This window comes from Oculina patagonica, chromosome 13 (assembly GCF_052425735.1).
Source record: "Oculina patagonica isolate OP01 chromosome 13, crgOcupat, whole genome shotgun sequence".
Lineage (NCBI taxonomy): Eukaryota > Metazoa > Cnidaria > Anthozoa > Scleractinia > Oculinidae > Oculina > Oculina patagonica.
This window is the reverse complement of record NC_135770.1, coordinates 28,595,889-28,612,146: the sequence shown is the minus strand read 5'-3', so window position 1 is coordinate 28,612,146 and position 16,258 is coordinate 28,595,889. Positions and strand designations below refer to the sequence as shown.

The 16,258-nt window shown below is 40.7% G+C and overlaps 1 protein-coding gene across 1 annotated transcript in view; it reads right to left on the bottom strand.

The window, feature by feature from the left end:
• Positions 1 to 16,258, bottom strand: part of LOC144637281 (calcium-independent protein kinase C-like) — a 30,280-nt gene continuing 14,022 nt past the window's right edge. Inside the window, exons 6-16 of the mRNA XM_078496413.1 lie at positions 12,719 to 12,872; positions 11,298 to 11,437; positions 10,133 to 10,366; positions 9,423 to 9,596; positions 8,651 to 8,742; positions 8,495 to 8,557; positions 7,229 to 7,367; positions 6,345 to 6,425; positions 5,588 to 5,695; positions 4,809 to 4,949; positions 1 to 1,642 (exon numbers count right to left, since the gene is read on the bottom strand). Of these exons, the coding sequence (XP_078352539.1) occupies positions 1,484 to 1,642; positions 4,809 to 4,949; positions 5,588 to 5,695; positions 6,345 to 6,425; positions 7,229 to 7,367; positions 8,495 to 8,557; positions 8,651 to 8,742; positions 9,423 to 9,596; positions 10,133 to 10,366; positions 11,298 to 11,437; positions 12,719 to 12,872 (1,485 nt within the window). The 3' untranslated portion in view covers positions 1 to 1,483. The remainder of the gene's footprint in view (positions 1,643 to 4,808; positions 4,950 to 5,587; positions 5,696 to 6,344; positions 6,426 to 7,228; positions 7,368 to 8,494; positions 8,558 to 8,650; positions 8,743 to 9,422; positions 9,597 to 10,132; positions 10,367 to 11,297; positions 11,438 to 12,718; positions 12,873 to 16,258) is intronic.

The window sequence follows — 16,258 nt, the reverse complement described above, 5'->3', positions numbered from 1 at the left end:
TTCTAAAACTTCACAGGAACGATAATTTAACCAAAGCACGGTTACAATGCATCTTGTTTAAAATTGTTTATAGTAACGAAACCATTACATGTAAACATAGTATTTCTCAAAATTACGTGTAATAAATAACCCTAAATTAATACGGAGATAAAGACTTGTTCACTCTACGCAAAGAAGTTCCAAGTCGATCCGCGCTAAACAAGTTTGCAAAAAAGTCCCTCTTTTTCGTTACATTATGTTTAACGGATTTTTTTTTTTTAAAAAAAACGCGTTTTCAACGAATCATTGTTAAATGATTTAACAAATCTGGTCTTTTTTTCAAACATAAATTCAACAAGCGTGGCGCGCTATCAGCGGGTTTTCCAGAACTCTCAGCCAATCAAATAGTCAACAACCGCACGTGTCGTCCATTTGACATCTCAACTAATCAAACATGGCTTTCGATTGGCCAGGGAACAGGAAAACCAACAAAATGTCACAAAACATAATTGACAGCTGTCAGGTCTTTCGAGACGCTTGCGCGGCGGCAACGACGCGTATGATTCTAACGCGTGTTTAGCGGCATTATCGGTAAAAGATGTTTCATCAGCCTGCTATAGACGCTCGTCGTTTAACAATATCGCTCACTGTATTCGCTGGTTAAAAAAGACAAGTAAAAGTTCTCTGAATTCCGCTTAAGTTTAGTATTACGTCCTACAAAGGTGTTTCCTATATATGTGGCAAGGCGTTTTACAAGAATGACTATTTCTGATAAATTTCACATCGCTAAAAAAAAATGAAGACTTTAGAGCCCTTATATCAACATGCAAACTCTTTTTACTGTTATTAGCATTTCTCATAGTAAAATTTGGGAGAATTTGACATTTGACAATAGCACAATAATTTAAGTTCAAATTCCAATGGCTTGTTCGCGGGATCGACTTGGCCAGGCATAAAATTAAATCCTTAAAATGCTAAAAATCCACAGAAAGTTTTGGAGTGGAGTTGGTTGTCAACTCGATTTCTGTGGCAAAATCGTCTGGATAATCCTAAGCTGCGATAAAAAAGGAGTCCGAAAATCAAAGCATTCTAAATTCTTCTTCCTAATTTAAAATCAAAATCAAAAACTATTTACTTTGATTGAAGTCTAACTTCGTTTTAACGTACACGACAAATATTTGCATTTTTACTTCTTACATTTATGACTACCCGGGTCTGCCCCAGGTTCCCTCAAGTGGGTCGTCACGCAGTGTGTCTCCAAGAGACGTGTTGCGTGACAACTCGAATACGGGAAACCGGAACGTCACGGCTAGTACTACAGCTAGATCACGCAGCAATCACGACTTTTATGCGCAAAGATCACGGCCATTTAAAATCTAAAAAATACACGGTAGCTCGATCACGTTCTAAAAAGATAAAATTTGTCTCATTTCGGAATAAAATTTCAAATTTTCTTCATCTCTTGCGGTCCATATTTATGTACAATGTAAAGTTAAAGCGGCTATTAAACAGAGCTATCGCTCACGAATTGTGCGTTGACGAAAGTGAAGTCCTTGAATTCGTCCTGGTTTATGTTTGCGATGATGTTTTTGTCTGTCGGCGTCAGTTTCGGTTCTTCTCTTGTGAAATCAGTGTCGAAATTTCCAACGTCTGTTCTTGATCGCTGTGAAAGAGGAACAAAAAAAAATCGTTAATTTTCGCGTCATGTTATGTTCGCGACACTTAATGTTCGCGTCACTTTAATTTCGCGATTTTTTTTAAATCGCGAAATTAACGTGTCGCGAAAATTTCACGTAAAAAGGTATTCTTTAGTTTTTGGTAGTAAACTGACCAGTACTGTCTGTAGCAGCTCTCGTAAGCTTGTAGTTCTATTAGTCCGCTAGTAAAAAAAAAAAAACAACCCTATACTTTATTTTACCAGTGTAGCAGTTGCTATTGTTTTTGGGGCTGGGGGCATTGTTCCTGTTGTTTGTTCTATTGTTCTTTTGAAAGAGTAGCGAGTCATTCATGTGAGACCTTACGAGAGATGCTCCCCGACCAGGAGTAACGGACATTCAACTTTCTCAGGCAAAGGCTACTGAAAACTGATGTAATATAAAGGGAAGCCCAGGGAATATAACGTGTCTTTTCTCGCGCCCAATTCCTTCCCTGATCAAAAGGCGTCTGACATTATCTCAGTTCATTTTGAAAATTTCCACACAAATGACGTAGCTGTACACACATACGTCCCCCCCCCCGGATCAACCGCCCCGCCCCCAACCGGGCCGTTCACCAGAGCGAGCGCGCTAACCATTAGGCCACCGCGCCTCCCTACGGTATGGCTCTAATTGGTTGCTGCTTTGTATATAATTCTTAACAATTCGAAACAATAGATATTTATACCATAGTTCAGAAAATTCTCGCGCGCTCAATGTTATCAAGCAATCTTTCACCATCAAGAGGGCAGACGCATAAAAAAACTGACGTCAACTTTTTTTACAATAACAAATGGCAAAAAGGGTTACAAATGCACGGTTAAATGAAGGGGGGGGGGGGGGGGGGGGATGGGGGGGGGTGATACCGGGGGGGGGGAAAAGAAGAAAAAAAAAAAAAAATGCGGAAAAGAGGGAGGGGGGAAAAAAAAAATTAGAAAGAGGCAAACCGACGGGAGACTATTAATGAAGAATTGCTCAAGGTAGTGGTTTTAGAAAACGCAAGAAAACTTTTTAATGACGCAATCAGCGCGCAACTATTGTTAATAACTTTTCTCGTCTTCTCTTTGGCTCCTGACAACGCTCAATAAAATTTCATTGGCAAAAATGCTGACAGTTTGACAGCACGCTAATCACGCCAATACCTTGCATGTCTGTACTCTTATTGATGATAACAATTAGCCAATCAGCGCGCCAGAATTCACTCAGTTGTTGCAAAAAGTAAGCTTGATTTCCCGCCGTTTTGTGAGCGAAACCGTTTTCCAACTTCTTGGGAGGAACGTGGGCGCACAAATCGGCATTGAATTGACCAGCACCATTCTGCCAAGCAGATTACGTCATACGTTGCTAAGCAACAAGACGTGCCCGTAAGGCGAAGAACTGACCACACTAGACACGCGTTCAACTGTTGCATGCGACGTTGCAAAAGTAGAAAGCGATTCTATTCCTGTAAAATTTTGCGTCCAATGTTGCTTGCAATAATTTCTAGGATGCACACATGCCACGGTGTAGCATCTGCGCGCCGGTCTCTTGAGCCACAAGGCTTAGAAAAAAAAGCGTGTCATATATAAACTCTTTTTTACGTCGATGGAGTAAATTGTTTAGTCTGTGACGCAACAAACGCCTCATTTAACGTAGCAGTTGAAATATCTTTGTTGAAGATGAGGGCTTAATTAAATAAGAGATTACAGATTCTGGCGCCAAATCAGGAACCGATCAAAATGAACAAAAGATTCAGCATCTTTGATGGGAGTAACAGAAGATTTAGCACGTTGGACGGGACTCCGGTTAACCCGCAAGATCCCGAGGGCGTCCCGTCCCACAGATGTCTGATTTTGGACCAGAGCTTCGAAGCGCTAAAATCCGCGCGCTCTTCAACCGAAGCCATGAAAAGAGTAAAACAGGAGATCGAGAAAGAGGTGAACACGGAGGGCGAGAAAAACGAGCAGTACAAGCAGACCGCTTCTGAGTACACAAGCTTCTCTGAAGAGATCGATAACACGGCTCACGGAATGAATTCCTTAATGAATGTTTGTGAAGATCATGCTAGCGAAACTGTTTCTAAAGAGAGCGAAAATGCCCAACAATCAGAAGACTGCCATGATAGTGGACAAATAGAGGAACATAAGAACGACAACAATGACACATATAAGCGAGATGTGACTTCATGAGTAGCTTAGTTTGTAAGTTTAGCATTTCTGTTTTTCGAATTGAGGACATCATAATATTTGCTGTCATATTTCAGCTGGGCAGCAAAGGGAAAACATTTTAGCGGACCGGCCTTAGAAAACTCCGTCACATTTTAGTAGACAAGTCAAGGCTTGGAAAACTCAATCAATTAATCTGCTTTTTCGCAAAGTTGACAAGTAAAATACAAATAGTTTTTATTATTTTCAAAACACGTGTCAATAGCACGCGCGCGCTAGTCATTAAGCGCGCGTGCTGCGTCTGCACGTTTGCGCGTGGATTTTCACCGCAATGTTACTGGCATGGATAGTAAAATAGTCCATGTTACGAGTAAATCAAATCTCCTTCCAAACCGATAGGGCATATGATAAGAAGGTTAACACTTTACTCCTTATCTGACCTGGCTATTTGAAGTTTGATATTCGTAAGTTGGTAACAGGAAATTACAATTTGATAACTGATTAGATTGTAGAATTAATAAAACGTTGGAAAGTGACTGATTGCAGGTTGCACGTCCCGCGAGAGATAACAGGTCTCTCTTTAATTCGGTGGCAATTTTATACACCTGGCGGCTCCTATTCCATCAACTGCTGATCCAGGAACAGCGAAAATTTCCATTTTAGTCCTGTAACGTCTCACTGAGGTTTTTCTGTTAATAGTTTTCTGTCATTGAAGGCTTCAGATTTAACTACTGAATAACAGGCTTCATAAAACCTTTGCAGCACACAATGAACACTATCATACAAGAGAAATTAACACCGCAAATAGCTTTTTATCACGGGTCGAAAGTTAATCGGCTTTCAAACATCCGGATCCTGAATGGCGGAAACGCTTTGCCGGCCTAGGGAACAACACAAAAGGTTTCAATCCGTCGTTGCTTGCTGCACTTTTGAGGACATTGATGCCCTTCACATTCCTCGATAACGGCAACTGTAGTCTTATCATACTTACTATTTTTGGTTTGAAGGGGGGGACGACTTGTCTCGCCTCTAACTTGATCCAGTCGATTTCTCTAAAGAACGGATGTTCCAGAATGCTTTGCTCTCCGCTGGCTGTGCAGCCGAGCCTTTTCATGCAATTTTTCGTCATAAACTGCAAAGTTATAACAAAGTTGAAAACAGTTATGAATGATTTCTGTGCAGAATGATTTGCGCCTTTTTAAGGTTTTTAAAAACTTGGCTTAGCTTGCCCAAAGCTGTGCTTGGCTGAACAAGGCTGCATGAGGCTCAAAACGAGCGTCAATTTTGAACAAAACTCCTCAAACTCAAAATTCATAAACAACTCATCAAGTTAAAACAAAGTAAATCATAACAGTGAAGGAGGTTTGGATACCAGGGCTTAATTAGCAAAGATATTTACGATTTTATTTCTCCGTTTACTCCGTAGTTTTTGTTTCGATTAAGGAGATATATCAAACACTCGAGAAAGTGTGTCATCGGGATATTTAAACACCTCGAATTTAGTCAAAAATACGCCGCTGCGCGTCGTATTTTCAACTCTCTTCTGTGTGTTTGGATATCCCGATGAAACACTGTCTCTTATGTTTTTGATATATTACGGGAATTACACAATAAGAAGAAACGCAATTCCCTCTTCTCGCCCGAACCACTCTTAAGCTTCACTACAAGTTATTTTAGGGCTTACGTCAAGTAGTCCATCGTTAAAGCGTTGCGTGACCCCAATGGAGACTGAAGGTCACGCGAGAATGTCCTATATCACGCGATCCTTACCCCTTTTAGTATTGAGACGGCTTCTTTGGAGAGCCACACGGGATACAGCACGTCATCATGAAGAATGGACTCGAACAGGTCGTCTTCGTTATCAGCTTCAAATGGCGGCTGTAAAAAAAAGAATTGAAATGTTGCAAACAATGCTAGTAACCATCCTTTCTTGATTACGCTCTGTTGTTAAACTAAAACCGAAAAACTATCTGCATAGACATTAGAGCGATTTTCAATTGATTGTTGTAAAATCAAAAGTTATCATTCTGGCCAATCACAAAGGACTCAAACAAACCAGCGAGCCAATCAAAACTCGAAGAAATACCTGTAGCCGTGACGAAGCGCAGGAAAACGTGTGTAAGCGAATCGTGATTGGTTTTGGTTTAACTTCTGATTGGTCAAAAAAAGTGGCGCCAGTTTTTTAAACCAATCACAAAGTGTAGTAACAAAACCATAAAAAGTACGAAAAAAGTTGCACGAGCGAAAAGAAAAAGTTGTATTTATGACAGCGCTGCCAAACCCAAATTGATAAGAAATGCCTACAACTGATTCCAAAGGTATAACAAAATTAATTTATTTGCTGTGTAATCACTTGATAACAAACAAAAACAGCCACAACAGTTTCAACTGGCCTTTGCTATCTTCGTGAATAAAAATTGAGCCCACGATGTTTTGAAAGATATTGCTAAGCAACAGACTAGTGCGCTGACGTAACAGCCGTTCCCTGGAGTATTACAGGTTAAACCTGAAACGTTTTTTTACAAACCTGTCCTGCCATCATCTCGTACATGAGAACTCCTAGCGCCCACCAATCCACAGAGAATCCATAAGGCTTTTCTTGGAGTATCTGAGAGAAATAAAAGTGGAAATTATTGCTACCGCAGACAGCAAGCTCTTTGGGTATACCCGAATTTGAATGGAATTTTAGGAAGTTTAGAGAAGGGGTTGAAGAAGGAAAAAGGCTGATTTTCGAGCATTGTAAATAATACTTTCATACAAATTGAGATAAACTTGAAAAAGTCGGCCCGACTTTTTTCAAGTTTACCCGAACGCAATCCGTTTTAATCTTCACGAATTTTGCCCATCTATGCCCCTTTTTGGCCTTTCTGTGTTTCTTTTGAGTTATTCTACAGTTTTTAGCCGTTATTGTGATATTTCAGATAATTCTATAACCAGATGGTCAGTGCCGAAATTGACTAAAATTGCGTGACACAGCCCCTTTAAAATCTCCTCTACGCATGACAAAAAAAATGTAACTCGGAAGAGACTTGATAACTGTCATGTTAATTTTAGCACGACATTGCGAAGATCAAAAAGGAAACACACTCGTCAGTTAGGGATTGCTTCTAAGGATAAGTCGTAACTTGTAAATGACAGGAATTCATTAGAAAGTGAAGAGAGTTACCGATGGCCAGGCCAGAAATTAATTAGAATACGGACAAAATGAATGTTTGCTTCTCCACATCAACAATGCAGATGTGAAAGAACCATTTGAAATTTTGTTCACGTTTTTTTTGGGGTTTTGTTTATTCCATAAATTGAGGGAAGCAATCATTTTTTTAACTTCAATTCATGTTTCAGTCGGAGATAGTGTTCTTATAAACCTTACACAGCTGGTTTGTACTTACAAACTTCTGATAGTTAACTCACCTCAGGAGCAATGTAGTCTGGGGTTCCACAAAACGTGTTTGTATATCCGCCAGGAGTCATTCCCTCTTTACACATTCCAAAATCAGCCAACTTGATGTGGCCGTCTTTGTCTAATAGTACGTTATCCAATTTTAAATCCCTATTGAGATATTTAAAACGCTTATTAATAGATTCAACAACAAAAGACTTTCTGTCATTCATTTTCACGTCATTCATTGTCATTCATTTACAGTACTTAAGTAATCAATTTTTGTACTTAATTACTTATTACTTGTTTTATTTTACCTTCGTCTTAACAGTTCGTTTAGTTTATTTCTTTTCTTGGTAGTTTTTTGCCTATTTTAGTTAATTTATTTTATGCTGTAATTATTTCTATTTATTTTGGCAAAATAAAATGGCTGTTGTTGTTGTTGTTGTTGACAGAAAGTCTTTCGTTGTTTTTCAATCAAGCATTTTTGTTACACTGTACATTAAACATAGCACCTTTATATGTTCCACGTGACTCTAGCCAAAATACCTAATCTGTCAGGGGGAATAAACCAATCAAAATGGGAAGCCAAATGGCAGAAAAAGGTTTGTGTTTTACTTGCACCTAATAGGCTAGTTTCAAATTACGCTCTTCTGATCCCAAACAAAAAAAGAAGTTTAGATTAAGGGGAATAAAAGAAAAGAAAATTATTATTATTAGAAAAATTCTTCCCCTGAACCTTGACATAATTCTTTTGTTTGTGATCAGTAGAGCGTAATAGGCCATTTCCGAGTTAACCTTTGCCTCTGTTTTAAACGAGTCTACGTGCGAAACCATTCAAATGAAAATGAGTTTGATTTGCATGAAAATGGACCTGTAGGTGAAACTCATTTTCATATGAATGGTTTCGCACTTAGACTCGTTTTAAAACAGAAGCAAATGGTAACTCGGAAATGGCCTATTCAAAACTGGCCGATTGGCTAACAATATGACATCTTTGACAACTGGTTTAAAAGAATATATTGCACAAGTTTCTTCAACCCATCCAAGATTGCAACAAACATTACAAAAATCAACATCATTTCAATGCCGTGCAAGGCACCGGTTATACTTCTCTGACAGGTAAACTTTTAACTTCATGTTCTTTATTGATCAGAACATGCCACACATTTTTTTTTAAAATCACAAACAGAAAAGAGCAAAGCAATGCCAAAATTGAAAGCACAAAAAACGATGTAACCAGTAAAACTGTAGTGACAAGAGATCCTCCACAAGAGAGCTGAAAGCCAGTTGCTTACCTATAAATAACTCCATGCCGGTGAAGGTACTGAAGTGCCAGAACAACTTCTGAAGCGTAAAACCTAAATGTGCAATTGAGATTAAAAATTCAGTTATCAAAAAAATGATACAAATAGGAATACAAGAAAGATAATGATAGAGTAAAAGTTACATACCTAGATCTTTTTTCATCGAATTTTCTTGCTTTTTGAATTTGAAACATCAAATCACCTCCGTTGACATACTCCATCACAAGAAACAGCCGATCCTAAAAAAAATCAATCAATCAAAACTATCAACAACCTTGTCAGCACACCACAGTGCACCCAACATGTGGCAACCAAGCCTGAAGGTATGGTGGTTTGACTGTGGATTAAGAAATCCCACATTGAGCCCTGACTGAGCCATTTGTGCTTTAGAGATCTGAATCTAAGGGCCTTTTTGCATGGCCCTGGGTTGGGTACTAGCCTGGGTCAGCTTGCTGCTAGGTGTAAAAAAAAAAAAATGTCGCATGAACCCATGTTGCCAGGTCATATCAAAGTTTTGGTTACAGGCAGTTGACCTTGGTCAGCTTCACTGTGGCCAAAAACTGAAAACGGGTAACTATAAAAAAAATACCACTTTTTTGACATACTCTAGTCCCCAGAATTTCTGACCCATTAAATTTTTCAGAAAGGGTGAATGATCTGAAGATATAACACAAAAAAAAAACATTAGAAATACGTTCAGTATTTGTACTTTATACGCAGAACTATGCGGTCAAGGCACTTCCGCAAATCTTTAGATTGTTTGTAATACCAAAAAAATCCCTACTTAAATCAAGCCACCCAAAAATATACTTGCCAAATTTTCCTACCCAAAAAAATCCTGGAATCGAAAATTTCAAACCCCAAAAAATCCTTTGATCATCCCCGTCACTTGAAATCCATACCTTCCTTGTATACTCACCACTGTTTGAAAGCTGGAGTGAAGTGCCGTGAGATATGGGTGACCTGCCGATAGAGCTAATACTCGTCTCTCAATCATTGTACACTCAACATCATCATCCTGGAGAACTGTCTCTTTCTTTAAGATTTTAATGGCATAAATTTCATCCGTGCCTTTTCTTTCTGCTAGAAGCACCTGGCAAAAGAAAAAATAGAAATTCCAAGATGTCGAGAATATGAAAGTAAATGATGTTTGAAGTCCTGTAAGTGGGAAAATTTTTTGCCTTCAGGGACTATAGATTAGAAGGGCCGAGAGAGGTACCCCCAATAAACAAGACTGGAAGTACGTAGAGTTTTGTGGATGTGAACTTGATCAGTCAAACCATCTTCCTTCTTTTTCTCCCCCCCCCCCCCCCCCTATACTTAACATTTCCCCCCAATTTATTTTGGGGGGGGGGGGGTTTCCCCAAACCTAAATTTATCCCTTCCTTCTAGATTGACAACCCTCACCTCCCTCCCTGCTCCCCCACCCCACCCCACGTGTGCAAGTTCCTCTGTTGCACAATTCTTTTGAGCTGCCATTGCAGAGGAGAGAGTCCTCTAACAGGAAATAAAAATAACAAAGGAGAGGGAAAGCCTCATCAATGAGAATGCCAAACTCTCTTTTGGAAAATTAAACAGAAAGTATGAAATAAGATCAGAAGAATTTCAAGACTGATCTTGGAATCTCACCTTGCCAAAGCTGCCTTTTCCTAGTACTTTAATAAAATTAAACTCTGACAAGCCAAACTTCTTCTGTCTTCTCCTGGCACCAGGAGAGGCTTCCAGATCATCGGGTTTTATGGAGAGTGAATCAAGAGAGCTCAATTCATCACTGTCATTCTCCTGTGCGTTTAAGAGCGTCATTTGTGACGGGGAGCGATCATAGGGTATCATTCTATTTGATCCATTGTATTGGATGGATGGCTGTTAAATGAAGAGATAAGAACATCAAGAAAAGAAAGGTTAAGTCTGCATTCATGCCACCTAGTGGTCCATCAGGTCGGACGCTTATCTCTGGTTCAGTAGCATGATGTGACTATGAGTACTGGCGAGTAAAATATTTGCCCAAGAACACCATACAGTGACAATGGCTAGGGCTTGAAGCCAGGCCACTCAATCAGGGTTCCCTATACCTCTCTGCGAAATGGAATCACGTGAAAATATTTGGCTTTTCTTGCGTAACAAATAATTCTAAAAATGTTTTCATGTCCATGTGAAGGGGGGGGGGGCCCCCTCCCCCCCCCCCGTTTTTATTTAATATTTTTTTCTGCCCAAACCCAGGGGGAGGGTCAATTACGTATATTATTATTATTATTAATCATGGCGATCCCTGTTTAGACTGTTACGCTCTGAAGGTGTAAGACGGTATGTTGTGCCCGTCAAGATCACACACGCGACAAAATAGCTGACAAAAGTCCCAATCCCAACCACCGAGCTAAAACAAAGATGTACATTTACTAGAACTACCTAAAAATCAGAAATAAAGCCACAAAAAAGAAGATGATTCACGATTCACATCTAATTCAACTCTTTGTTCACGGGTCACGTTTAAGCTAAAAATTGCATTCACACGCACGTAAAAAGATCTTATAATTGGGAATCACGAAAAAAATAAAAGCCCAAATCACTTTTCACAGCAAATAAATAGCCTCAATCATGCTTCACGTAAAAAGTATAGGGGACCCTGCTCAATCTCGAGTCCAGCCTATTAACTAACCATTATGCCACCGCACTAACTATTAGGCCACCACATGTCCCAGCTGTCTGCTGGTACCCATCTATTCAATATACTTTTGGGCGAAGAAGAACACTGTAAAGGGTAAAGTGTCTTACCCAAGAACACAACACAACATACCTTTTTTACTCTCATCGACTCTGATAACTTGTTTCCAGTGAGTCCCATGTCCTTTAAGATCTGCGCCATCTCTTTGGAATTAACACCACAGTTATTTGCTACGTTCTTGTGGCATCTTTTATGGACATTCAGCTTGCAAGCTTGTGAAGAGAACACAAAATTGCTGTTAAACTTCACCTATCTGGGTGTGTTACTGTGAACTCAAGTTTAACTTTAAACAAGAAGAAAACAAAATTGAAACTTGAAACTGATTGTTTGTTTCTTAGGTACAATACAAGCAACTTATCTGTATGGTATTTACAATGGGGAGAAAATGGCAAACCATCATTATTATATGGCTACAATAGTACGTGCGCTCTGATTGGCTGCTGAGCGGGCATTATTTTCTTGTAATGACCGGGCATTATGAAAATTTTTCTCGGCTTGACGGTTTTTTGAGTTGTGAGTAAAAGCTACTAGCGAGGGGGCAAAAACAACAAAAAATGCTGACAAAATATAACTATCTTTTCAATAACTGAAAGAAAAATATAAGCATACCGATACTTCTTTAGTATGAGCGACGAAGAAAGCCACAGAGAGCGAGAGCGAGAGCGAGTTTTACCTCCAGTGTTTTTTCCCTTGATTATACTCTCTTTTTGAATAGTGCTTTAAGGCCATATAATAAATAACTTATTAACCTCGTCCGTTCTGTCATTACAGGGGAATCTCAGACCTCGACCTTGATGTATTGACCTCGCTGTCGCTCGGTCAATACATCAAGGCCTCGGTCTGAGATTCCCCTGTAATGACCTCACTCTCGGTTAATAAGTAGTATTTAATACCCATACAGATTGGATGGATGTATCAGACTTAAAAACTTGTAAAATGAACACAAAATTTTCATGTTGTTTTTAAGCTTCACAACAGTAATTTGATGAAATCGTTCAGCCCCATTCTGTATAAAATTACAGAATGCCTATTCTGTATTACAGGGCTAAAAATAACAGTCGGTCATCGGACACTGGCCAACCACAATTTGCTAGTGACCAAAGAAATTCCAACTGTGGTCAGACAGAATGTCCAGACAACTTTTTTGTTTTTGCTTTCCATGTGCAAACACCAATGTTCTGCGTTGAAGGCATTAGATAATCAGGTTAATGTATGGAGCAGTACTGTAATATGATGTCGGACCTCACTTCTGTTTTGTCCGATCAAAATGGTGGCATGTCCTTTTAAGGGAAAAAATAATTTGTAGCCTGGGATGAGGATTTACAATGCACTCATGTGACTTAAATAGTGCCTTTTCATTGGATCCATTCCTTCCAAATTATTAATTAATTTTGCAGTTACTCTTATGAGTACCTTTATTAGCAAAACTCAAGACAATGTTCTCTAATAAATGTTTTTTTTTTTCACTCTTTGAAATCAAAGGGCTAATCTACCTGAACACTGCATTCCTTGTCTCAGAAGTCCATATAGAAGAGATCCACAGTGGTCACAGAAAGTCGGTCTCTTGTAATTATGAACTGCAAATCTGTGAGGCATGTTGAGTTTGAAACGCAGAGAGCCTGTGCTTGAAGACCGTCCTAACGCACTCTGAAAGAAAGAGCAACCACACTCATTCCCACTCTTAACATGCAAAATCCTGTCTGATAGCTCAAGCAGTACATAAGAGGGGTCTTAAGTCAAAACCTAACAAATTTGGCTCCCTGACTCAACAGAAACTTTTTCTATGTTGTGTTCAATTTTACCCTTGGTACAATGTGGTATTGGTTGTTCCTAAATTGTGCAGGGAACTGGGGCAAGTTTCAAATTTCAAGAAATCGATAATCTGACACCACCAAATGAAAGATCATGGTGCGATTGGTCATTTGACCAAGTTTGATGCTTCCAGGATCAACAGAAACGAAGTTATGGACCTTGAAACATGGTTCAAAATCCATACAAACGTCTCTAATGTTGAAAAACAGTGATTTGCTTGATATTAAAGGCACTCTTGCGAAATGCAGACAGTTACTTTTAAAGGAACTTTAACTTTGATTTGTTCTTATTTACATGCTGACTTTTATTTAGTTTTGCCATTTTGTATTCAAGAACTATCTAGAACAATCTGGAAGTTTTACTGTACCGGTGCAAACAGGTTTTCGTAGTTTTCGTGCTTGCGTCAGCTTTTGTACTCGTCAGCTTTTCTACTTACCACAGATTAAAAACTTTTTTGCTGGAGTTTGCTGTGTGAAGTTTTTGGCCGCAGCGGAGCTTTTTTTACCGTGGTTTTTATCAGGTTATGGGCCCAGAACGTTGCCTCTGCGTTGCCGAAGTCGTTTTCGTGTTGAATTGAAGGTCCGCTTGGACTGTGTTGCCTGGCCTTCGCATTAATTTATGCAAACAAAGATGGCGTCCGAGAAGACTGCTGTTGTTCCTTTGAACGGGAAGAATTATCCAACGTGGAAGGTACAGTGCCGGATGGCTCTGATGAAGGAAGGATTATGGAACATTGTTGAAGGTACTGAAGCTGCTCCTGGTCGGGAGAACGATAGGTACACAAAGTTCCTCGCACGAAGAGATCGAGCGCTGGCGATAATCGTGCTGTCCGTTGAGCCGTCACTGTTGTACTTGGTTGGAGATCCTAAAGACCCGACCGCTGTATGGGGGAAGCTGGCAGACCAATTTCAGAAGAGAACGTGGGCTAACAAGCTGGAACTGCGGCGTAACCTTTTCTCTTTGCGGCTGAAAAATGGCGAGTCCGTGCAAGAACACGTAAAGGCCATGACCGAGATTTTCGATGGTTTGTCGGTGATTGGAGACCCAATTTCAGAAGAGGATCGTGTTGTGCATTTACTAGCCAGTCTGCCAGATTCGTACAATGTGCTGGTTACTGCTCTTGAGGCGAATGTGGAGGTTCCCAAAATCGAAGTGGTCACTGAGCGGTTGTTGCATGAAGAACGGAAGCTGAAGGAATGGGCAGGTGTTGGTGCCAGCAGTGAGAGAGCAATGACAGGAAAACAGCGACCCAAAGCGAGGGGACCAAAGTGCCATCACTGTGGAAAGTTCGGTCATATCCGTCGGAACTGCAATGAATGGATCAAGCCGAACGAAAGATTGGATTGTGGACTCGGGAGCAACCTGTCACATGTGCAATGATGATAAGCTGTTTGTTGAAATCCGTAGCCTGAAGCAGGCACTGAAGGTCACGCTTGGTGATGGATGTGCAGTAGAAGCGACAGGGCAAGGAACTGTTGTGTTGGAGATGGCATCGGCAAGTGGTAAAATGAGTAGATGCAAATTACACGAGGTTCTGTATGTGCCTGATCTGTCGTACAATTTGCTCAGCGTGTCAAAGGCGGTGGAAGCTGGGAAGGTGGTCGAGTTCAGTGAGACGAGTTGTCAAATTTTGGATGTTAACCGGAAACCGATCACTGTTGCCATGAGGGTAGGGAATCTGTACTACCTGAACTGTCTGACTGTTCGTCAACAAGCCAATGCAGCTGACAACCAAAGCCAACAGACAAAGGAAGATGTGTGGCATCGGCGTTATGGTCATCTTGGAGTACAAAACCTGCAAAAGTTGGCTAAGGAGGAGCTGGTAGATGGTTTTGATTACAATTCACTGTGCAAACCATTAACTTCTGTGAGCCGTGCCTGGAGGGAAAGCAGCACAGAAGAAAATTTCCAACCGGTGGAGGCAGGCGGTCAGATGAGCCACTGGGCTTGGTACACAGTGACCTATGCGGAAAGATGAATGCAAAGTCCCTGAGTGGAGGTGAATATTTTCTGACATTCATCGATGACAAGACTCACTATGTCTGGATTTACATCTTGAAGCACAAGGACGAGGTTTTCCCGCGTTTTCTTGAGTGGAAAGCTCTGGTGGAAAGGTCTATGAATCAGAAGTTAAAGGCTCTACGCACTGACAATGGTGGTGAATATGTATCTGCAGATTTTCAAAGCTACTTGAAGAAGGAAGTAGTTTGTCATGAACTGACTGTACCGAAGACTCCTGAGCAGAATGGTGTCGCTGAAAGGATGAACCGAACACTGGTTGAAAGTGTTCGAGCTATGTTGGCTGATGCGAGGCTGCCACACCGGTTCTGGGCAGAAGCATTGTCCACGGCTGTTTACCTTCGAAACCGAAGTCCCACAAAGGCAGTTGAAGGAATGACCCCATTTGAAGCTTGGACAGGGGAGAAACCAAATGTAGAGCACCTGAGAGTTTTTGGATGTGCAGCATACGCCCATGTAGCCAAAGACGAGCGGAAGAAACTTGACAAGAAATCCAGGAAATGCGTTCTTCTGGGCTATGGCACTGAGACGAAGGGATACCGGCTTTATGACCTAGAGCGTGCTAAAGTCTTCTACAGTCGGGATGTAGCATTCAATGAATCCAGTCTTGGAATTGAGGTGCCAAATGAAGAAGAAAAGAAGAACGAGATTCCGTATGTGGAATTTGATGGTTTCCCTGATCAACAGCCTGACGATCAACCGGTTGCCAGTGAGATAACAGAACCCGTACTGTCAAGACCAGAAAGGGAGAGAAGGCCACCCAACTATTATGGTGAATGGGCAACTACCGGTATCACAAGCACTGACTTTAATGAGCCGAAGACTGTTCATGAAGCACTAGCCAGTCCAGACAAAGCCAAGTGGATGACTGCGATGGACAGGGAACTGGGATCCCTTCGCATAAATGATGTCTGGGACTTGGTGGAACTGCCAAAGGACCGAAAAGCAGTTGGGAGCAAGTGGGTGTTTAAACTCAAGATGAATGCTGATGGATCAGTTGAACGGTACAAAGCTCGGCTTGTAGCACAGGGTTTCACTCAGAAGTTCAGAGTTGATTACGATGAGACATTTTGTCCGGTTGTCCGTTTTGAATCAGTTCGAACTGTCATTGCATTAGCTGTGCAGAATGGCCTGAAATTGCATCAGATGGATGTTGCAACTGCTTTCCTTAATGGCGAACTGAAAGAAGAGGTGTACATGAA